This window comes from Carya illinoinensis, chromosome 9 (assembly GCF_018687715.1).
Source record: "Carya illinoinensis cultivar Pawnee chromosome 9, C.illinoinensisPawnee_v1, whole genome shotgun sequence".
Classification (NCBI taxonomy): Eukaryota; Viridiplantae; Streptophyta; class Magnoliopsida; order Fagales; family Juglandaceae; genus Carya; species Carya illinoinensis.
Window position 1 is genome coordinate 35,492,276 of NC_056760.1, and position 24,378 is coordinate 35,516,653.

Sequence of the window (24,378 nt, forward strand, 5' to 3'; positions counted from 1 at the left end):
ACGGCGACGCTTCACAACTTGAGTGCCAAATCTCCCGCCAAAACCAGAGAGCCAAATTGCCGAAGGCTTCGAGGGGCGAAAGGGAACCTCGCAAGGCCAGGCTCAGATACTGATCAACACAGCAAAAAGCATGAGCGTGAGCATGGGTATGGACTACGCCTCCGTAGACTCGAGCGGCTACTGGGACGTCTTGACCTCCTACTTCCCCCAGCAGTTATTCCCGGCCGTCGAAGAAAGTTGGCTCAAGCTCATTTCTGAGCTCTTTTGCTTCTTTTCTACTCCACCAGGCCAAGATCTCGCTTCTCAGGTATCCCTCTCAGAATTAAGCTCAGTGGATTTCGAACATAACTTTTCCCTTTTCCTTTCGTTGGTCTTCTTGTTTTTTGGATGACCTAGTGTGGGAGTTTTGCTACGTTTGAATGGATTTTTTTTTAATTATTTTTTTAATTGCATTCGGTTTTTCAGCTCTAATTTTCTATGTTTGGGACGTATTATTCTTGCGTCGGGAGTTGCTTTAGTATTTGGATTCCCTTTGGCTTAGGCGTTCATTTTATGGACGAGTTTAAGATTAAAGTTTTTTAATGTTCTGTTAATCCAGTTGCAATAGAAGTCCATTTAAGTCACTAAAAGTTTCGATCAAAGGGATTGATGTTCCATTGCATAGCTACTACAAGATTGGCAGGGCAATTATTTTGGGAATTAAGCAAACCAGTGGTTTATATTTCATTAAAAAAAACAAACTTTAAATTGCAGGAAGAATGTTATCGCGATCAAGCATTAGGGGGGCTTGGCCTTCTATAACGCGATGATGTATACGGAGTTTAATACAGAAAAAGCACCTAATGAAATGTTTTTGTTGTGAGATTGGAAAATGATTCGTCCTCTTTTCATGATATAACATTGCTTAGACATCCTCTTTAGTGTTGGCAGTCATCTCAGATTATTATCGTAGATAATGGAGAAGGTTAACATTTGATGACGCTAACAGGTTAAAGATGATGATGGTGTCTTCGTTTTGTCAATGGACTTTCAACAATTTCAAAAAATATGTGGGATTGAGGAATTTTATTTTATGTTGGAGGATAAACCTAAAATAGCTCTCTTGTGTGCGAGTGCTGCAATTCACAAGGTACAAAATAACTATGTTGGGAATTTCTTGAACATTTGTCCATTTTTTCCCTTTTTGCTATAATATACTTTTTGGGATAGTGTAGTTATTGCTTACACTGGATACAGGTTCTGTTGACCAAATGGGAGAAGAAGAATGTGGAGAATGGCGTGAAAGTTATAATACATCTCCACAACTACCCTGAAATTATGATTGCTCTAAAGAACTTAAAAGCGGCTTATATTGGTGAGTCTTAGAGTAAAAAAAAAAAAAAGAACATGTAATTGTTTTTTTTTTTCTTGCCTTCAGCACCAGGTAGTTAATATGGTGAAGGAAACAATAGAAATGATAATACTTGTTGACATGACAGACAAGCTTGTATCTGTTCGTGGTACTGTTGTAAAGGCTAGCACTGTCAGACCTCTAGTGGTGCAAATGAGTTTTGACTGTGCAAAATGTAAAACAGAAATTACGCGTATTTTTCCTGATGGAAAATTTTCACCACCACCGAGTTGTGATTTAAATGGGTGCAAGAGTAAAAACTTCAATCCAATTCGGTCTACTGCTCAAACAATAGATTTTCAGAAAATAAGGTAAGCTCCTGGTGCTAACTTTTAATTCAATGCTTCCATGACCATATTCTTCTTCTTCTTCTTTTTTTTCATATACGCGTTTAGAGTTTCCCCAACCATCCCTCTTTAAAATAGCATTCTTCTCATTTTTTTTTTCGTGCATCTCTCTAGGCTGCAGGAACTTTTAAAGTCAGAAGATCATGAAGAAGGCCGGGTGCCTCGAACAGTAGAATGTGAACTGACTCAAGATCTTGTTGATGCCTGCATACCTGGTGATGTGGTGACTGTCACTGGAATTATCAGAGTAATCAACAATTACATGGATATCGGAGGAGGTATGGTAAAGACCTTTGACTCTGTAGATGATTTCCATACGTGGATTCTTGCATGATCATTTATCTCTTTCATTGTATTATGTATATTGGTTTTTTTAGCCACACTTCTTTCTTGATGGATACCAGTACAACTCTATAATTTGCAGACCCTGAACTGTTTCTGATGGCTAATACTGTTTGTAGCAAACTTCATTATTTTCAGGAAAATCAAAAAGTAAAAATCAAGGGTTTTACTATTTGTATTTAGACGCTGTTTCAATAAAAAACTCCAAATCGCAGTCCACAGCTGAGGATTTGCAAGATTCTAATTCTAAAGCTAGAGCTACGGAGCTGCTTGATTTATTCTCATTTTCTCCACGGGACTTGGAATTCATTGTGAAGTTCTTGGAGGAACATGGTTCAGATATATTCAAGCAAATACTTCAATCCATATGTCCATCCATTTATGGGCATGAGCTTGTTAAAGGTGAAGTTATATGTATTCTATTCATTATTGTTGGTTCCTAATTTTTCATGCTGAATCTGTCCTTGGTAATTATCTAATTCATTTTCCCTATTTCTAATACTGGCTTTTGCCATTTGATTAATAAAATTTGTTTATTCATAAAAAAAAAGAAAAAAAAAATTATCTAATTCATTTTCCCTAACCCCTATTGTATCAATTTGATTGCCATTGTGTGATTCCAATCAGCCCCTTTACAGGCCATGATAACAACAAATTCAAAACATTACATTTTTAATTTTTTTGCTCTGGAAATATTGAATGTGCCGGTTTTCTGTTTTAGATTCTCCCAAATGAAGTTCCCATCTTTGCATCTTATTTGACTTACAGTTGGAACAAATAAAACAGTTTCTTGACTTTTGCTAACAGTAGCTTAAAATGCTTACAATTCAATGCCAACTTGAATTTTGAATATGATAAGTGGAGTTCCCTTTCAACAGATTTGATTGTTTAAGTTTTCACTTATATATCATAACCACACCTGTAACGGTATTTTTTTTTTTTTTTTTTAAGCAACTCATGCTTAGAAAGGTTCTGGACGAACATATCTGAAATTGATGATTATAGATGTGGGTTTATGCTGAATGCTGTTTTCTCTATAGCGGGAATAACACTAGCACTGTTTGGAGGTGTAAGGAAGCATTCAAAGGATAGGAACAAGGTTCCTGTCAGAGGAGACATTCATGTCATAGTTGTTGGTATGTTAAAACTCTTTTTCAATGGAACTAAACCTGGTCAGTCTGCACAAAACTATGAATAAATATCAAAATTATGTTTATCAAATAGTGATCAAGGTAATGATGACCATTATATCTATTTCTGGGTGGAGAAGTTGAACATGTGCCATTTTCATTCTACTAGGAGATCCTGGCCTAGGCAAGAGCCAACTACTGCAAGCAGCAGCTGCATTATCTCCACGTGGAATTTATGTATGTGGTAATGCCACTACTAAAGCAGGTCTCACTGTAGCTGTTGTGAAGGATCCCATGACAAGCGACTATGCTTTCGAGGCTGGTAGTTATTTTCTTGTTTATTTTTTTCATCAAAATCTGATGTTTTGGCTACCCTATTTATCACCTTTGATGTGTTTAAGTAGGAATACTTTACTCATGATTCAGATGTGGTTGATTGACTAAATTTCACAAGTATTTCAACAGAGTTTGGATAATTCCTGTATATTCTATATTTTTCTTGAGTGGTTTAATATTCTAGAAAAAAGGATGTTCCCAAATGGTTAATCACTTAAAATTTTTTATTTCTATACAACATCAAAATTTATATTTTAATTCTTGCACCAGGATAAAAAACTTCATAAAATAGAGTGATTTTGGATGCCTAGTTAGGAGTTTGTGGACTCTCTCTGGTTGCACGTATGTACAGATGTGCCCACCTGTTTGTTAAAAACTACTTTTAAGTGTAATATTTATAGTTTTAAAATACAGTACTGCACGGTAAATTGTGATGCCTTTCTCCCAAATGATTAGATCCTGCCAACAAAAGGTACTGAAAAAGGAAATTTTTAGTTATTTTTTGTCATCTGCATGTACCATATATTGTTGCCTTATAATTGACATGACAAATGCCACAGTTAGCTGAAGTTTTCAATGAAAATAAAAGGGAAAAGAAGATGGAGTCTCCAAATATTGACATTGTACCCACTCTTTTGCTAGAAACAAAAAACAAAATTAGACGTCTCCAGATCTTGTGTATTGTCCCTCCTCTGTGGAAAAATTTGATACTTCTCTTTAGGTAACAATTGAATTTCCCAATAGGTGCCATGGTACTTGCAGACAGTGGATTGTGCTGTATTGATGAGTTTGACAAAATGTCTGCAGAACATCAGGTTTGTCCCACTGATGATAAAACTTTTTTGATTTGCCCTCCTTAGCATGAAGACTATGCTTTACTTGCTTTGGGATCACCACAGGCCCTACTGGAAGCCATGGAACAACAGTGTGTCTCTATTGCAAAGGCTGGACTTGTAGCAAGTTTATCAGCACGAACTTCTATCTTAGCGGCAGCAAATCCTGTTGGTGGTCATTACAAGTAACTAATTTTAAGATCCAATTCTTTTTTTTGATGAATTTTAAGATCCAATTCTTCTGTAAATTATTTCTTAGTTGACTATTCTCATAGTTATGTTATTTTTATTTATTTTTTATTTTTTATAAGTGATTCTCATACTTATGTTAGATTTCTCTAAAATTTTCTTTCTTCTCGGGCAATGAGAAAATTTATTAAATTGTGATACTTTATACTGAATTATTAAGCAATCTCAAATGGCAGCCGTGCAAAAACTGTTAATGAAAATTTGAAGATGAGTGCTGCTCTGCTTTCACGATTTGATTTGGTCTTCATATTACTTGATAAACCAGATGAACTTCTGGATAAGCGAGTCTCAGAGCACATAATGTCGGTAAGTTGTGCTATCAGGCCACTTTTTTTCAATGAATTCTTATTAGCGAATTGCATGTAGTCATATCTTATTTGTGGTAGATTGGCATGACATTCTGTGGTTTTATCTAAGCTTTAAGCTTTTCATTCAGTCAGTGACAGGTTAGAACAATCACTCAGAAATAATCCGATTTTAAAAATTCATGACTAACTGTGCTAGAATTGCTATTGTGTATTAGAAAAAAAAGAATAAGCATGTGTTATGATTTGTTCAGCAAATTGGTATCAGTTTGTAAAATTCCTCAGTTCTTTAGAACTGCAGACACTTCTACGTAATCTTTAATTGTTTGCACTCAACTGACTTGAACAAAGTGCTAATCCGAATTAAATCGAGTATCATCTATTGATTCTCATCAGCTAATTAGGTCCACCACCTGCATCTTAAGCTTTTGTGTGTATTAGTCACTGATTATTTGTCTGAGTTAAATATTTATTTTGCAGCTTCATTCTGGATATGGAGAACATTCACCTGCAACAAAAAAGCGTAGAGGTAGTGTGTTCACAATTTTTTTCCTCTATCTGTGGTTTATCAAGGTAATGTCTTCACTTTTCATAGAACTCAATTTCGCTGACATGGTATTTTCTATGTAACTGTTTATGATTTTGCTTCACAAGATGAAGCATCCCAAAGCGCTGGAGGCATAGATATACATGCAAATGGTGGTTCTTTAGTGTCTAGGTTGAGACTTGACCCAAAGAAAGATAGTGATTTTTTTCCAGTACCTGCACAACTTCTTCGCAAATATATTACTTATGCACGAACATATGTTTTTCCTAGGTGAGTTCCTGTAATCTTTTCCTTTCATCTCTAGAACAGATATTTGCTTATGCCAAAGCTTATATCATCCCACTGGGGGACTTAAATTCTTTCAATCTGCTTCATTTTTTTCCACATTTTATATTTTTTATTCTAAAATCAGAATGTCAAAGCCTGCAGCGGAAATCCTGCAGAAGTTTTACTTACAACTCAGAGGCCATGATGCATCAGCTGATGGTACACCAATAACTGCAAGGCAACTGGAAAGTCTGGTGAGGCTAGCAGAGGCTCGAGCTCGGCTAGAGTTAAGAGAAGAAATAACAGCCCAAGATGCACTGGTCAATGCTTACTGTTTAATATATCTAGATGCTCATATCATCAGCCTGTTATTACTTTCTTTTCCCATAGGAATTTTCAACTGTTTATTGAATATGAAGAGATTTTTTATAACCATGCAGGGAAGCTCAATGTTGAAGTGCTCTTGCAATATGTAAAGTTGTCACAATGAAGAATTACCATATATATAGTACTTGAAATGGCCAAGACTAGAAAATCCAGTTTAAAGCTAGATCTCCTTAAAAACTTAGGATATCATCATATCTATCTAAGAAAGTTATCTTAAAGGTTGTAATGAAGGTTAAATAAATAGTGTTGGTTCTGTGTCCATTTGTGACACCACACTAAATCTGACAAGAACCATTATTAATAGGGAAATGATTTGTACAGTCATAGAGTGTGTAAGAGCGGCACACTCCCTTTGAATAGAGTGGACAAATCTAAGATCCATATGAAAAAAAATCTATTTTTTATTGGTAGGTCCCAATTTTAGAGGAAGTGCACATGGCATGCACACCCTAGGACTAGATCTAGCATTACTCATATTATTGTTATTTGATAAGTAATAACAATAACCATTATTTTATGTAAATATTGTGGATTAAAAGTGCAAATCTTTTTCAGTGAAAGAATTAGCAATTGACAACACAAATTTATGTTAGCATAAAACTACTAAAATTTTGGTTATGAAATTTCTGGGCATCTGATTTACAGAATGTGTCATGCAGGATGTGGTTGAAATAATGAAAGAATCCTTGTATGATAAGTATGTTGATGAACATGGCTTTGTGGATTTTGGTCGGAGTGGGGGGATGAGTCAACAGAAAGAAGCAAAACGGTTTTTAAGTGCTCTCAATAAGCAATCAGAACTGGACCAGAAAGATTGTTTTTCTATTTCTGTATGAGGTCTTGCTTTTCCTGTCATTTCTTGTAATGACATGTGCTCAACGAGTCATGCATATATATATTATGGTATTTCAGGAAATTTACGGTTTGGCGGATAGGATTGGCCTGAGAGTTCCTGATATTGACACATTTGTGGATAATTTAAACAGTGTTGGCTATCTACTCAAGAAGGGGCCAAAGATGTATCAGGTACAGTCACGTTGTGAACCCTGAAGACTCAATCCACCATTGTGCAATGCCATTATTGAGCAAAAACTCGGTTTGATGCACTATTGTTTTTTAGCAGCTGAGTTATATTGTTTCTTCCTTTCTTTTCCTCAGCATCATTTTATTCATCCCTGAAAATGAATACCTACCTGAAGTTGGAATTGATTATGTAGATCTAAAACCTCTGGCCACCAAACCAGTAGCTACATAATACTGCAGATTGTTGTTCATCTACAATTGGAATGAGAATGCATTTCCTTTTTCTACTTCAAAGGTTGATAGTGTTACAAATTTGAATTTGTCTAGAAGGGAAATGGCCAATAGTAACCAACTTTGATTGACCAGATACCTTCAGCAATTACATATCATCTCTCCATTTTTTTTTTTTGTGAAATACAACTTCTCAGTAATCTTGCATTGTGTTACAGGTGCTGTCCTCATCTTATTCATGCAGCCAATCATCAAGGTTGAGGAGCTAAACTGCAGCGGCTCTAAATTTATAAATCCATTTAGGGGCCTCCTGGTCGATGGTATGAGGTTGGATAAAGTCCCTGATGCCATTCATCCCAGATAAAAGATGTAGAGAGAGTTAGGCGAAAACAGTGCAGTTGACTGATTATACTTTGGTGTGAGCTTGTCAATCTTCAAGCAACTTTATTCCTTGCTCTTATGAACTTAAGAACAGCAAAAGATAAGAAGTATAGAAGATTTATGAGAATGAAAAAGCAACAGTGAAGAAGAGCAACAAAACCTTAATGTTGATAGATAGCGAATTAGAAATTTTGTTGAATAAACTCGGTGCAGAATCCTTTTATGTGGAGAAGATCAAAGACTAGTTTTGGAGCTGCCTGCTTGTACAAAATTAGAAAACTTAGACATTCAAAAAAACTGTCTACTTCTGCATTGATAATTCAGGTTCAGAAAATCATGGGGGGCATATAAGAAGTTATGCTGAAGATACCATACCATTCTGAACATCATTATCCGCATCTTTATTATCAGTCTTATAAAGGCATATGCATTAATTATTTAGGATTGGGTTTAAAAAAAAGATTGTAGTCATGGTTGTTGGGGGATTTTTTCCCCAAGCCGTAGGCCCACGAGGACTGGCCCAAACCAAACATCAAGAGGGTCCCCCACACCCGAGAGAGCTCGAGAAAACTGACCCAAGCCTGCAGAGTTCCTCAACAATCCAAATGGGACTCGCGACCCACATAAGACGGGCATACCTATCTAGGTCAGGATGAGATGTTACATAGGGAGCGCGGCAAGCTAAACCAGTGGAAAGAGAGGGAAACACGCTAGAAAGAAGGGACAAGACTCTAAAGCAGCACTAGGAGATCACGCCGCATTAAATGATTTAACCCAGAGGGTCATGCCACATTAAAGACAGTAAGGCAAAGGGAGTTACGAGAGAAGATCCCATCCCCCCAGGTCGCAGGGTATGGCCTTCTAGCCCTTGGAGTTGGGTATATAATAAGGATGCCCAACCTTCAGGTAAATGGATCAAATTCTTCCAACCGAGCATTTTCTATTAGCTATATTTATTGCCTCATGAAACACTAAAGGATTATTACTGATTTAGGAATCAGAGGGTTCCCGAGCCGTTTCAGGGTCGCCTTTTCCAATGCTTTCTTTGTCATTGTAGGCCTAAGAAATCAAAGACCTGGATTGTTGAGAACCCAGCCCTTAAGTGTACAAAACAAGCCGTCAACAATGGTCATAGACATTGAACTTGTGTAAAAATTATTCTTGAAACTGAAAAATAACTCAGCTTGTTGCTATTGTCCAATGTCCCTTTGTAATAAAAAACCGTAGTCATACAATGATACGTTGGAAAGATTTGAAATACGTTTTAGAGAAAAGTACTTTTCAAGTCAGATTTCGAGAGAGATTTTACGAAGAAACGTCGTCATTGTCATTGTGGGAGACAATGACACGTTGGGAAGGGTTGCCCGTGACTTCGGAATGTCAGGAGCATTGTTGCATTTCTAACCTATGTTACTTACTGAGTATGAATGGCTGTCCGGGTCTCCGAAGATAATCTCTGGAAGACACCCTTCATGGAGGCACAGTGCTGCAAAGGTATCCAGCGATAGGCTTTGAGGAGACACGTGGTACGTGATGTTGCAATAGTCTCCAAACATGGGCCTCAAGGAAACTCGCCTTTCGCGTACCAGCACTTTGTTTCTGTTTTAGTCGAAAGCCCCCTTTGATTGATGGTATACATAAGTTTCTTTGCACGCTAAGCGTTGTTGGTCTATATAAATGGTTGTGGTTCCCTAAGGCTAGCTCGTTTGTCTTCGAGATGCTCTGCTCGTTTGTCCACTATTTCCATTTTCTCAATTCGCATATGATGGATTTTGGTGTTGGAGATGCACACCTGTGCTAAATAAGAGAAATGATAGAATTACTATTATATAATAACTTGTTTACAATTATGTAATATGATAATATTATTTTAAATTTTATTTTAATTTTATGGGTTTAAATTTAATTAAAAAATATTATTATATTCAAAATTGTATATAAATTTTGTATATATTATGCATGGTTGTAAGCCTACCATGATATATGACCAGAGATGATGAGATACGTTGTCATGCGCAATGATGCTGGGAAGTTCGTCGTGGAGTCCAGTTGGACTCGAGGTTATGCTCACTACTTGTGTGGTCTAAATACGTTGTGACTTGAAGTATCACTTGTGGCATTGTTGGCGAGCGCTAGTCGACCAACGTTTGCCATTTGAACTGAGGCAAACTGAAGCTAGCCCACTTGCTCTTGGCAGGCATGGCCCTGCCATGGGAGTGAAGTTGGCGCACTGTATAGGTTCCTAGCTCGTGGTGACAAACCTTGCAAGCTCGCCTAGCATTGCAAGATGTTCTTACATGGCCCCTTATCAAGTACCCTTTCCTTTGCTAGCTTCTCATGGAGGGTAGCTACAGTATCCTGCCTTGCACGAGCTCCACAAGCTCGACATGTAGGTGTGTTCTGGACCTCTCGTAGCTCGTTGTGAAGGCAAACTATTCGAGTTCATGAAGTAGTGTGATGCCAGCAGGGTTTCATTCCCGTCAGTTATTGGGCTCCTTAGGTGTACCACCATGCACTAGTACGACGTGCACCGATTGATCAGTGCAGATAGCGAGTCTGTGGGCTTGCTTGCTTGGAACCCAGCGAGCAAGGGTAGCTCGCCATGTTTTTGGCGAGCAAAGTCTCTTGTTGCGATGGGCACTGGGTTCTGATTATAGTTGGTGTTATTCTTGTACTTTTATATTGGTTAGGTAGCACACCAAACATAACCATATAAACTTTTAATTATATAAGTTTGAGAGAAAATATTGGGAGCAGCCACTATTCATCACTGCACACCACACACCCTATAAAAAATATCTATATATCCTATGAAAAGCATCTCTATACCCTATAAAAATCTATAAATGTGTGATGTGCAATATGAATAGTGGCTGATGCATATAATTACTTTAAGTTTAATCCTTTGTGTTCTTTTAGGAACACTTTTCTTCGTGCCAATGTTCTGTATCTGTTTATTATTTCTTCAAGGTAGTCTATTTTTCCATTGAGTGGTAAGAAAACTTTTTGTCCTGGGTGACATGGTCACTAGTATTATGTGTTTACCTTTATATTTTATTTGGAAAATGCTAAATATATTTAAGAAAACTTATAAAAAACTTACTTCTCTGCATGTCAGTTATTGACATGTTAAAAATTATCAAATTTAAAATTCAAAATTTGAATTTTAAAAGAAAACCAACAAAATAAGTTTTGTAAGTAAAAGTATAAATATATTATATAGCACTACTCATTCTATTTTATATATCATAAAACTCATTCCTTATAAACCACTAAAAATTTACTTGTATTTCCAACGTGGGATTGACAAAAATTTACATTGGAAGGAAACTCTAAAAGATAATATTTATTTGAAATATTTAAAATAATCCAACATAAACTAGCATGCATCAGAATTTTATATGAAGTCAAAAGAATAAAAGTCGACCGTCGTCATGAAAGGGGATTCCAAGGAAAATCGAATAATTATAATATAATTGAACATGCAACAAGAGAAGGTAAAACTCCATATGGGTGGGACATCCAGAATCCACACAAAGTCAGTCATATTCATACAAATTTATATACATAATTAATGTGAATCCCAATCAACTCGCTTTGAGACCCAACAATAATATTGAAAAACCAACCCAAAAAAGCCAAACTCAAGTCTATGGATGGAGAATTTAGACTCATTGAGAACTCGTTTCAAGAACTTAGATTATATCAAAATCTAGACCCGTTGAAATCTCGTCTCAAGAACCCAAATTACGATGAGGAACGCCACAAAGATTGTGATTTACCTTTAATAAGTTCAAGAGTTCAATTAAGAACAAGAGAAGAAAACTCACTCACAATTAAAATTCGAAATAAAATATCTACCTTGGAATAGTTGGTTACATCCTTTAAATACCCTTCCCAAAACATGATAAAATCCTAGAATAAAATTTGAGACCATTTTCTCTAAAAAATGCCCTTAGTAAACAGTAGCCGCGGATACTATAGTATGAACAGTGTCGTGCTACAGTACTTCTAAACTCTAGTTCCAATAAATAAGACATATGTGGGCTAAGCATCCTCAAGCCCACTTATTCAAAACTAATAATAAAAATCCTGTAAATAAATTGAAAGCCTTAATATCTAAAGGCCCTATTTCTAAGTCAAGTATTCCACAGCTTGGATCAAGTGGATCAAAGCTGGTTCTTCTTCTTTCAAGACCATCTTGAGTGTCGGGCTCTTGCTAGCTTCTTCACAAGTGACTTGTACTAATTCTTGTATTGCTTCCTTGATTTTCTTGGCTCTTGATATTGTAATTGGCCCATCTGGAACTTGCAAAGGATCTTTAACAGTAGGCACGCCTTGGTTCCCATCATTCTCTCTCTCCTAAAAAGGATTCGACCTCGAATCTTCACCTATATCAAAAAGAGAAAGATAAAAAACATTGAAGATAGCAGACACGTTGTACTCACCTAGGAGATCCATTTTATAGGCATTGTCATTAATTTTCTCAAGGATTTGGAAAGGTTCATTTCCTTGAGGATGCAACTTAGTCCTCTGATGAGCTGGGAATCTTTCTTTGCGCATATGAACCCAAACCCAATCTCCGGGTTCGAAGATGACACACCTTTGCCCTTTATTGGCTTGGGAAGCAACCCTTTCATTCTTTTGGGCAATTTGGAGCCGTACCCTCTCATGGAGTGACTTCACTAACTCCGTCTTCTTTTTTCCATCCAAGTTACTCCTGCCATCAACTAGTAAAGACATCAAATCTAAAGGGGTAAGCGGATTGAATCCATAAACAATTTCAAAAGGAGAATATGAAGTAATAGTATGCATGGTCCTATTATATGCAAACTCTATGAATGGCAAATAATCCTCCCAAGTTTTTAAATTCTTATGAACAACAGTGCGTAAAAGCTGAGTTAAGGTCCTATTAACTACTTTAGTCTGACTATCAGTCTGCGGATGACAAGTAGTGGAAAATAAGAGCTTGGTACCCAATTTCCCCCACAACACCTTCCAAAAGTAGTTAAGGAATTTAACATCCCTATCAAAAACAATACTCTTGGGAATACCATGGAGTCGTACTATCTCCCTGAAAAACAAGTCAGCTATGTTTGTGGCATCATCTGTTTTATGGCATGGAATGAAATGTGCCATCTTACTAAATCTATCCACAACCACAAAAATATAATCTCTACCCCTTTTTGTCTTAGGTAGCCCCAAAATAAAGTCCATAGATATGTCGACCCATGGCTCACTAGGAACGGGTAAGGGTGTATACAACCCATGTGGCAATACTTTATATTTAGCATTCCTACATGTAATGCATCTACCACAAATGCGAGTGACATCTCTTTTTATCTTAGGTTAAAAGAAATGTTCATGCAAAATATCCAAAGTCTTCTTAACACCAAAGTGTCCCATTAATCCTCCACCATGTGCCTCACGCATCAGTAATTCACGTATAGAACAACTTGGCACACAAAATTTGTTCTCTTTAAACAAGTAACCCTTATGCTTGTAAAACTTACCAAATGCCGCCTTATCACATGCCATATACACATTAGAGAAGTCAGCGTCATTGGCATATAGGTCTTTCACATATTCAAACCCAAGCATCTTAGCACTCATAGAAGTAAGAAGTACATACCTTTGAGATAAAGCATTAGAAATAATGTTCTCCTTACCTTGCTTGTAACAAATGACATATGGAAATGTCTCAATGTATTCCATCCAACGAGCATGCCTTTTATTCAACTTACCTTGACCCTTGAGATGCTTCAATGGCTCATGATCGGTGTGGATCACAAATTCCCTAGGCCATAGGTAGTACTGCCAAGTCTCTAATGCACAAACAAGAGCATAAAGTTCTTTGTCATAAGTAAGGTATTTGAGTGAGGCCCCACTTAACTTTTCACTGAAGAAAGCTATGGGCCGCCTATCTTGCATCAAAATGTCCCTATACCTGAGGCATCATATTCAATCTTAAAAATTTTGTTAAAATCAGGTAATGCTAGCACAGGTGCAGAGCATAACCTTTCTTTGATGGTGGAAAAAACATTCTCTTGAGTAGCCCCCCAATGAAATCCAACATTCTTTTTAATGACTTCAGTGAGTGGTGCAGCAATGGTGCTAAAGTCTTTAACAAAATGCCAATAAAATCTAGCTAAGCCATGAAAGCTTCTTATCTCAGTGATGCTCTTTGGCGTTGGCCATTCCTTGATGCCCTTGACTTTCTCTTCATCCACCTCAATACCTTTTGTACTAACAACATATCCAAGAAAAACAACTCTTTCATGCAAAAGGTACATTTCTTGAAATTAGCATATAACTTTTGACATCTCAACACATCAAACACATATCTCTAATTCTCAATATGCTCATTTAAGTCCTTGGTGTACACTAGGATATCATCAAAATACACAACCACAAACTTGCCAATGAATGCACTTAGGACATGGTTCATCAATCTCATGAAAGTACTGGGCGCATTTGTAAGTCCAAATGAAATAACCAATCATTCATAAAGCTCATACTTAGTCTTAAAAGCAATTTTCCATTCATCACCCTCTTTCATTCTAATTTGATGGTACCTATTTCTAAGATCAATTTTACTGAAAATATATGAGTCATGCAATTCATCAAGCATATAATCTAATCTAGAAATGTGATGCCGATACTTTACCATAATATTGTTGACCGTCCTGCAATCAACACACATTCTCCACGTCCCATCCTTCTTTGGCACTAATAACACTGGTACTGCACATGGGCTTATGCTTTTCCTCACATACTCCTTGCTCATCAAGTCCTCAACTTGCCTCTGAAACTCCTTTGTCTCCTCTGGATTACTCCTATAGGCTAGTCGGTTTGGAATAACAGCTCCAAGTACAAAATCAATCTAATGCTCAATACCTCTAATGAGTGGCAACTCATTAGGCATCTCCTCTAGGAATACATCATCAAACTCCTGCAACAAGAAAATAGCCAAACTAGGAAGAGACTGGTGAGTGTCATCAAGAGTAAGATAAGACTCTTTATAGACAAAAAAAATCATAAAGCGATCTGAGAAGAAGGCCCTCTTAACCTCACTCTCTCTGGCATAGAAACTCACTTTTGTCTTTCCTTTCCTCTCTGCAGATTCTCTTTCTTTTCTCTCGTGGCTCTACTCTTTTTTCTCTACTCTCAGCCAAATCTCTACTTTCTTTTTCACTCTTTTTGTTATGTTCATTTTCACTATCACTCTTTCTTTTCTGCACAATCTCTTTTTCATTCATTCTTTTTTTTATCACTCTCATTTTCACTCTTTCTTTTTTGATCACTCTCATTTTCACTCTTTCTCTTCTGAGCAACCTCACTTTTCAGTTTCAGTTAGTCTTCATAGACCTGGCTTGGAGTTAAAGGAGCAAGCTTGATTGTTTTGCCCTCCTTTACAAAGCTGTACATGTTTTTGAACCCATCATGTGTCACCCTCTTATCATATTGCCAGGCCTCCCCAACAAAATATAGCCAGCATGCATAGGCACAACATCACAAAACACCTCATCTTGATACCTCCCAATTGAAAAAGGAACTAATACTTGTTTATCCACCCTAACTTCCGCACAATCATTCAACCACTGCAATTTGTATGGTCTAGAGTGTTTTAAAGTTGTTAAATTCAAATTCTCAACCAAAGAAGTGCTAGCCACATTAGTACAACTCCCTCCATCAATGATCATACTACATACTTTGCTGTTGACGTGGCATCTAGTATGGAAAATATTCTCTCTCTGTTGCTCGGCATCATCCACCTTAATGTGTGTGTTGAGAGCACGCCTGGCAATAAGAGACTCACTTACGGCGTATATCACTCTTTCGTCATCACTAGCATCAACCAACTCGGGCACCCCATCACGATCATCCTCACTCTCAGTCATCACCTCCCCATTGTAACGCATAATCATCACTCGCCTATTTGGACATTGAGAAGCGATGTGCCCTGAACCCAAACACTTAAAGCATTTAATATCTCTATTCCTTGAAGGTTGAGATTCTACCTTGGGTTTGTTGCTGGGTCCCTCATCTTTGCCCTTAGGTGGTTCGATCTTTCTCTTTGCTTTAGCAGGATCATTCGTATCCTACTTTGATTTCCAAGTAGTGCTAGAAACCGAAGTGTACCTTGCTGTCCCTTTTCTCTTTAATTGCCTCTCCACCTTCATAGCCATGTGCACCATGTCCTCTATCTCCACATAATGTTGCAATTCAACCACATTGACTATGTCTCTATTCAAACCACTCAAAAATCTAGCTATGGTGGCCTCCTAGTCTTCCTCTACATTAGCCCGAATCATGGCCCCCTCCATCTCCTTATGGTAATCCTCCACACTCCTAGACTCCTGTGTTAGATTTTGGAGCTTTTGATAAGGTCCCTATAGTAGTGACTAGGTACAAATCTCCGCCTCATGAGAGCTTTCAACTCTCCCCATGTCTCTACAGGCCTCTCATGATTCCTCCTTCTGATGGTCACTAATTGATCCCACCAAATAATAGCATAATCAGTGAATTCAATTACTGCCAACTTCACTTCCTTCTCCTCAGAGTAATTATGATAATCAAATACCAAATCTATTTTTTTCTCCCACTCTAGATAAACCTCTAGGTCAGTTTTACCTTGAAAAGATGGTATTTTCATTTTGATGCTCAAAGTCTCTATCGACACCATCTTGACCCCCTAGGTTCCCCTCAAATCCTTTTTCACGCCTAACTCCTCTATGTCTACCCAACCCAATTTCAGATGTTAGGTCTTCCTCATCCTCATCATCTCCTTCATTCTTATATGCATTTTCAACCCTAGGCTCATGTCGCCTCTGATTTCTCCCACCTTGTAAATTTCTAATCTCTACTTGTTATTGATTCATCCTATCCTCCATTTACCCCAATAGCATGTTCATCCGCTCAAACTGTTGTTGCATGGCTTGCAACACAAATGAGTTATCTGCTATCCCATTGGGTGATGAGCCACTGCGGTGAGACATTGTAATGTGCAGTAAAAAAGAATATTAGCAGAAAAAGAAAGGACCTCACACACTCCCGTACGTATTTACACTCAAATGATGGTACTCCACTCGTGTTTCACTCTGAATTGACTTTTTTTCGATAATAATCTCACACTCTCTTACCGTTTACTTTTACCTTGAGTTTTCCCACTCAAGTTCTTTCAGAACTAATTGAACTCAATCAAGATAAAACAACTTTGTTTAATCCCAACTAGCAATTAGATCCAAGAAATAAGAAGAAGAGAAACACGGAAGGAACAAAATGACACGAGACTCAAGGTATTTATACAAGGGAAAGAGTAATTACAAAATAAGATAACAACTAGTATGAGGTGACAAGAGGTAATTCAGCCCCCTTAAGGACAAGACCCAATCAACAAATTTCTTTCTTTCTCTTTTATTGTAACTATGTAGCAACCATTGAATATGCTACCTTTACTTTCTTTTTTACTCTTTTTTTTTTGTTTTTTTGAATTTTTTTTTCTTTCCTCTCCTTTCTTTTCTTTTCTTTTCTCTTCTTTTCTTAAATAAGGCTACAAGTGGTTTAAATAATAATCCCCAAAACCCTAAGTGAGCTGCGGACTGTAGCATGAACAGTGCCACGCTACAGTGCCGAGCTATAGTACTTCTAAAACCCTAGTTTACTTTAAATAATAACTTTCCAAATATGCCATTGGTCAAAATACAAGATCTTCCCAAAGACCCTAATCCATTAGAAATAAGACATGTGTGGGCTGACATCCTCAAGCCCACTTATTCTAAACTAATAAAATAAGGTATTTTAATGAAATAAATAAGTCCAAGGCCTTCAATAACAATAAGTCCAAGTCGTGTCTTCCGTAGCGTAACACATGGATAAAAACTAGATCTCATTCTCTTAAGCCCATCTTGAATTTTGAGATCTTGCTAAACACGTCTCAAGTGGATTGCACCTCCATCCATGCATAGCTTCCTTGATCTTCCTAACTCTTGATCTTGTAATTCCCCCATCTGAAACTTGCCCCATCTGAAACTTGCAGAGGATCTTTAAGACTTGGTCCATCTTGGGGCCCATCATTCCCCCTCTCCTCAAAAGGATTCATCCTCGAATCTCTACCTGGATCAAAGGGAAAAATATCAGAAATATTGAAAGTCGTAGAAATATGGTACTTACCTAGAAGATCCACTTGATATGAATTATCATTAATTTTCTCAAAAATGTGAAAAGGTCTATCCATTTTTTGTGCCGGGTGCGACAATTACTAACTGACCTCTCTTTCAAGAACATGAGTCCTTGATACACTTGAAGGGACAAGGAAAATTTTTGGATTTTTCTATATTTTTTTTTTTGGAACTCTAGAACAATGAAGCCCTAGAATTAAAGATGCAATAAATAAAAGATAGAATCAGACCTGATTGGAAACCTGGCTTTGATACCAAATGATGTGAACCCTAATCGACTCGCTTTGAGACCCAACAACAATATTGGAAAACCAACCCAAGAAAGCCACACTCAAGTCTATGGATGGAGAATTTAGATCTGTTGAGAACTCATTTCAAGAACCTAGATTATATCAAAATTGAGACTCGTTGAAATCCCATCTCAAGAACCCAAATTACGAGGAAGAACGCCACAAAAGTTGTGATTTACTTTTGATAAGTTCAAGAGTTCAATTAAGAATAAAAGGAGAAAACTCACTCACAATTAAAATTCGAAATAAAATATCTGCCTTGGAATGACTGTTACATCCTTTAAATACCCTCCCAAAATATGATAAAACCCTAGAATAAAATTTGAGACCCTTTTATCTCAAAAATGCCCTTAGTGAACAGTAGCCGCGGGTACTGTAGCATGAACAGTGTCGTGTTACAGTACTTCTAAACCATAGTTCCAATAAATAAGACATATGTAAGCTAAGCATCCTCAAGCCCACTTATTCAAAACTAATAATAAAAATCCTTTAAACAAATTGAAAGCCTTAATATCTAAAGGCCCTATTTCTAAGTCAAGTCTTCCATAGCTTGGATCAAGTGGATCAAAATTGGTTCTTCTTCTTTCAAGGCCATCTTGAGTGTTGGGCTCTTGCTAGCTTCTTTCCAAGTGGCTTGTACTAATCCTTGTATTGCTTCCTTGATTTTCTTGACTATTGATCTTGTAATTGGTCCATCTGGAACTTACAAAGGATCTTTAAGAGTAAGCACGCCTTGGTTCCCATCAATAATTTTCTTTAGAATCTGACTCGAAATCATACAGGATTTTGATCCTCTAGATTAATAAAATCTTGAGAGGGCTGGACTCATAATTCTCATCTCTATATATGGGCCAGTACTGTCAATGCAGTTAATTGAATTGAGGTTTGGTTTTGGTTGGCCATATATATTTGTGAAGCTCTATATTCCTTACTCTTGGTTTGAGCTTTCAGAAAGCAAAAGGAAGGGAGGGAGCTAGCAAAATGGAAAACCAGATGCTTCAGGTGTCCCCATTTTCATTGCATGCTTGCTTGCATATATACAATACTATACCTGTATACAGAGAATTAATTAGTGCACAAGGATTAATTGCAGACAAGGGCTTAAATGACATTGTGCACTAATGATGCATGTAAATTTGCCTAATGATAGGTAAATTTTTACATCTTTTGAGATTGATCAGTACAAGCCCAACTTGGAAACTTGATGCCGGTATACCCTTTGATGAATAGCTTTTTTAGATATTCATGTGGTTCAAGGCATTCTAGTATATCTTCCACTTCTTGTAACCTAACATTACTGTAATGTCCATGTGACGATCCTATTGAGTGTTGACTTCCTGCAGTATGATTTGCCAATCTCATTCTCCTGTTCTCATAATCTTTTCCCCAAAATAATCCCAAAATGTGCAGATTTGTTTCTTTTGCATCTCTCACATTCTCCTAGCAAGCTTTGTTTCTTTTGCATCTCTCACATTCTCCTCGCATTTTATGTTAAGTTCGCCCCGTAGGTTTAGGCAGCTAAGTTCCGAAATACCTTCCCCATTTCTCTTGACCACAATATATATCGACAATGTCTGAACGTGAAGAAACTTTCCAATCCCAGTTGGCATACGGGTAAGTCTTTCACACCCGGTTATATTAAGGTGTCTTAGGTTAATCAGCTTTTCCATTCCATCAGGCAGTGTTTGAAGATGGCAACAACCTGAGAGGTTCAGTGTCTGCAGATTGCAGAGGTCACAGATTGTGTCGGTAAGTGCTTGAATTGAAGTTTTGGAGAGGTCAAGGTATCTCAAAGAGACCAAGTTCCCTATTGATTTTTGCAGTCTTTTGATTCCAGACCCACTTATATCTAGAACCCTTAAATACATGAAATTAGTGGGCCAAAAAGGAAGCTCCTCAAAGCTAAATCTAGGAGACAACACCAACAAGGTTCTAAGACGTGTTGCTTTCAGCAAGGTTGGTGGAATTACAGATGACGGGAAATTACAAACTACTGATGAGTGACGAGTTTTTGTTAGATCACCTGGTGTAGTGTTGAAGAATGAGGAAATTGCTGAGATGGAAAGGCACCCTCCTGCTACGTTGGATTGCAGGTCAGCAAATGAAAATAGAAAGCAACTTGCAGAGGGAATGTGTGTTTATGGGATATCCCTTTGGGATTAAAGGATACACCTTGCTAGATCTTGAAACCAAAAGGGTATTCACTTCAAGAAATGTGGTTTTCTATGATAATGTTTTCTCCTACAAAAATAGGACTTCCACTAATACTCATTTGCACTCTAATCAAAACAACATCAGTTTCACTCAAGTCCCAACCATTCTTATAGAACTTGTCACAAATACCCCAAACATTGCCCAAGAAAATGAGACAGATTCACAAAAAAACATCTCAAAACAGGAAGTCATTGAGGTCCCTTCTCAAATCGAGACAGAAACTAGTCCACAAGATCCTCCTCCTCATGACAGTGCAACAAACACCACACCTATCAATCACTTGCCAAGGAGGTCAACAAGGGTTCGAAAAACACCATTCCATTTGTAGGATTTCATATGTCAGCAGGCCACTTCTCTTCGCCCATCTTAAATGTTGAACAAACAGAAAGGCAAGAGCCTCACAGGTAATGCTTACCCTCTCAGTAACAGCATTTCATATGAAAAATTGTCCAATTTACATAGAGCTTTTGTTTCTTCCATTATATCCCAATCTGAACCTAATACTTACCAAGAAGCCAAAAATTCACCTGAGTGGTGCACAACCATGAGAGCTGAAATAGATGCCCTTGAACTTTATGAAACTTGGGACTTAGTTAGTTTACCACCTGATAAGAGAACAATTGGATGTAAGTGGGTGTATAAAGTTAAATTCAAAGCTAATGGGAGTGTGGGAAGGCTTAAGGCAAGGTTGGTGGCAAAGGGATACACCCAACAAGAAGGACTAGACTATCATGAGACCTTCTCACCAGTGGCTAAGCTTGTCATTGTGAGAACCCTCTTGGTTGTAGCAGCAATAAAAGGATGAGGCCTTTTCCAACTTGATGTAGACAATGTATTTTTGCATGGTGAGTTAAATGAGGAGGTTTATATGGAACTACCCCCTGGGTATCCTAGTGATGATAGTGAGAAGGTGTGCAAATTGAAGAAAAGTTCATATGACTTAAAGCAAGCATCATGACAATGGTATTCTAAACTTTCCAACTTCATTGTTGAGCAAGGATTCACACAATCCAAAACTGATTACAACTTGTTTACCAAGAGTATTGAAGGATCATTCACATCCATCTTGGTCTATGTGGATGACATTATAGTAGCTAGTAAATGCATTAAAAGCATTAAGTGTCTCAAAGTCAGTCTTCATGAGAAATTTAGAATCGAAGACTTAGGGAAGCTAAAGTTCTTTCTTGGAATTGAGGTGGCTAGATCTGAAGATGCTATCCATTTATGTCAGAGGAAATATGCTCTAGACATTTTGAGTGACTCGAGAACCACTGGGTCTGTACCTGTTAAGATCCCTCATGGATCAAAACATGAAGTTGAGCAAGGAGGAAGGAGAGCTGCTTCCAAAACCAATAATCTACAGAAGGCTCATTGGTAAATTGTTGTATTTGACAATAACTAGGCCTGATATCTCATATGTAGTCCAGTTATTAAGTCAGTTCATGGATAATCCTAGGATTCCTCACCTACATGCAACACACAAGATCCTAAGGTACATCAAAAGGGCACCAGGCCAAGGCTTATTCTATCCAAAAAAATTCAAGGTTACAGCTACATGGATACAATGATTCAGATTGGGGGGCTTGTCCTGATAGCAGGAGGTCTGTCACAGGGTGTTGTGTCTTAATTGGTGATTCACTTGTGTCTTGAAAGTCCAAGAAACAACATGTTGTTTCCAGATCCTTCTCAGAAGCAGAGTATAGGGCCATGGCAAATCTATGTTGTGAATTAACGTGGCTCAAGTACTTGTTTGAAGACCTACAAGTAGAACATCCTCAAGCTGCTCTTCTATATTGTGATAACAAGTCAGCCCTATACATACTATTAATCCTGTGTTTCATGAAAGAACCAAGCATATAGAGCTTGACTGTCATTTAATTCGAGATAAGATACAAGAAGGATGCATTATTACAAAACATGTGTCAAGTAAATCATAAGTGGCAGATATGCTTACCAAAGCTTTGGATTCCCAAAGTCTCTACTCTTGCATGCTTAAGATGGGAGTAGCAAATATCTACTCTCCATCTTGCGGGGGGCTATTGAAGAATGAGGAAATTGCTGAGATGGAAAGGCACCCTCCTGCTATGTTGGATTGCGGGTCAGCAAATGAAAACAGAAAGCAACTTGTAGAGGGAATGTGCAAAGGATAAAGTGTTTTTGTTTGTATGCATGCAGTGTGTTTCTGTCACCTGCCACGCCATTTCTTTCATGTAATGTAAAAGTAATGTTGGAGTAGTGCGTATAGCAAGTTTCTTGTATCCTAGTGAATTTGTAGTGTAGTGACATACATGAGGCTGCTATAAATAGCACAGTTTTGTACAGCTTTGTAGTAGTGAAAAATATACAGAGTAAAAATAGTTCTTTACAAACTTCTTCCATCGTGTTCTTCCAGTTCCTAGCAACATCAATACATTGTTTTTATAATTCTTACATGTAGGGCCATGCTCCAATTTTAAGAATTCATTTCCAGCAACAGATTGGGCAAGTTCATGAATCAGATCATGCATCCTGTAAACTTTCGTGCTGTCATCTCTATTGTCCTTGACTTCCTGAAAGAAGGACTTCATCAATAGATCATCAAAATAACAGTTGCCAATGTCCTCCAGGGGATTATGTCCATCTACTAGAATCAAGCCTTCGGCCATCCAAAGATGGATTGACTTTTTCTTCTTGAAATCATAACTTATGGGAAACAATTAGCAGTATGCAAAGCATCGTTTGAGATGCACTTTTAGATGACAATAACTCAACTTTAGGGCAGGCATAATCCCACTTACGCTCTCATCCATACTACAGATCAGTTCATGATCTTTCAATGAAAACCAGTAACCGGGGTCTCTACTGGAGCGCAATAGACTTATTAGAGTCATTGCTGCTAGTGGTACACCTCCACATTTCTTAACAATTTGTTTTCCAATGAGCTTTAAGTAATGATCTTCCTCTTCTCCTGGATGAAATGCTTTCTCCTTAAGCAATGCCCAACAATCATCCTCAGGCAGGCCCTGGAAATGATATGAAGGAAGTGTTCCTACTAGTGAAGCAACATTTTCACTGCGGGTTGTAACTATTATTTTGCATCCTTCCACACCATTTCTTAGATAATTTACGAATGATTCCCATTTAATCTGGTCTTCATTCCAAACATCATCCAACACCAGCAGATACCTCTTCCAGCATATAGATTCTCGCAGCAGACACTGAAGCACATCCTTATTTGTGAATTGCTATGTCTTATTTGTTGCAGACTCTATTGTGGCTATAATAAGCTTTTTAACATCAAAATCATCAGACACATGAACCCATATTTTCATATCTAAGCACCCCATCAAATCAACATCTTTGTAGACCAACTTAGCTAGTGTTGTCTTCCCTAGGCCTCCGATACCAACTATGGCAATGATCGAAACATCTCTGGTCTTTTCCAGAGACAGAGGCTCTATAATTTTGGCTTTATCTTCCATTCTCCCATAAACCTTAGATTCAGTCACATGAGAATCTATCTCTCTAAAACTCGCTGAGCTCTCAGATTCCCATTGATCATATGCCCCTTCTTAAGTTTAAGCTTGCAATAGTCTTGTCTAACAATGCTAGCATTTTTTTAACTTGACGAGCAACGTCAAAAAGATGTCTGGAAGGTTCAAGAGGCAAAGAAAACTGCGTACCTGATTTTTAGCAGCATTGAATCTCTCGCACAGAATGACTTCCGTCGCAAGCTCATCCAGTATATCCTCAGAATTATAAGCTACAGTTTTTAAGTTTGATAGCCAAACCTTCACGTTTCCCTCCTTTGCTTATCGCTCTTCTGCATCGTCAAGAATATCTTTAATCTTTATCAGAGACTCCTGTAGCTTCTAAAAATTCTGCCTAAGATCACAGAGATCCTGAAGCTTTCCTAGGACTGGGGATGCTAGTCTATCAAAGACCA

The 24,378-nt window shown here is 37.6% G+C and overlaps 1 protein-coding gene and 1 pseudogene across 6 annotated transcripts; one reads left to right on the forward strand and one right to left on the reverse strand.

The window, feature by feature from the left end:
- Nucleotides 1-8,000, forward strand: LOC122277806 (probable DNA helicase MCM8). Of its 6 annotated transcripts, none has more exons than XM_043087972.1 (17): nt 1-307; nt 989-1,129; nt 1,237-1,354; nt 1,479-1,701; nt 1,852-2,020; nt 2,199-2,481; nt 3,120-3,215; nt 3,379-3,531; nt 4,290-4,360; nt 4,445-4,563; nt 4,804-4,933; nt 5,413-5,461; nt 5,587-5,749; nt 5,892-6,066; nt 6,793-6,963; nt 7,046-7,159; nt 7,606-8,000. In XM_043087972.1, the coding sequence occupies exons 1-17, from the start codon at nt 131-133 to the stop codon at nt 7,654-7,656; spliced, it is 2,403 nt and encodes an 800-aa protein (XP_042943906.1). In that variant the 5' UTR covers nt 1-130; the 3' UTR covers nt 7,657-8,000. The 6 variants fall into 6 exon arrangements, 4 of the variants coding, with proteins under 4 accessions (XP_042943906.1, XP_042943907.1, XP_042943908.1 ...); XM_043087973.1 differs by having other exon boundaries at nt 1,852-2,015; nt 2,218-2,481; XR_006229139.1 differs by lacking the exons at nt 7,046-7,159; nt 7,606-8,000 and having other exon boundaries at nt 5,902-6,066; nt 6,793-6,933.
- A 13,905-nt stretch (nt 8,001-21,905) lies between these two features.
- LOC122277038 lies at nt 21,906-23,914 on the reverse strand (annotated as a pseudogene).
- Nucleotides 23,915-24,378: the final 464 nt, after the last annotated feature.

What these genes read in the sequence shown, in the direction of transcription:
- LOC122277806 (XM_043087972.1), top strand. Translation starts at nt 131, where the DNA reads ATGAGCGTGAGCATGGGTATGGACTACGCCTCCGTAGACTCGAGCGGC. An exon ending in CGAGTGCTGCAATTCACAAG is followed by an intron (nt 1,130 to 1,236) that starts GTACAAAATAAC and finishes CACTGGATACAG; the next exon opens with GTTCTGTTGACCAAATGGGA. An exon ending in ATAGATTTTCAGAAAATAAG is followed by an intron (nt 1,702 to 1,851) that starts GTAAGCTCCTGG and finishes GCATCTCTCTAG; the next exon opens with GCTGCAGGAACTTTTAAAGT.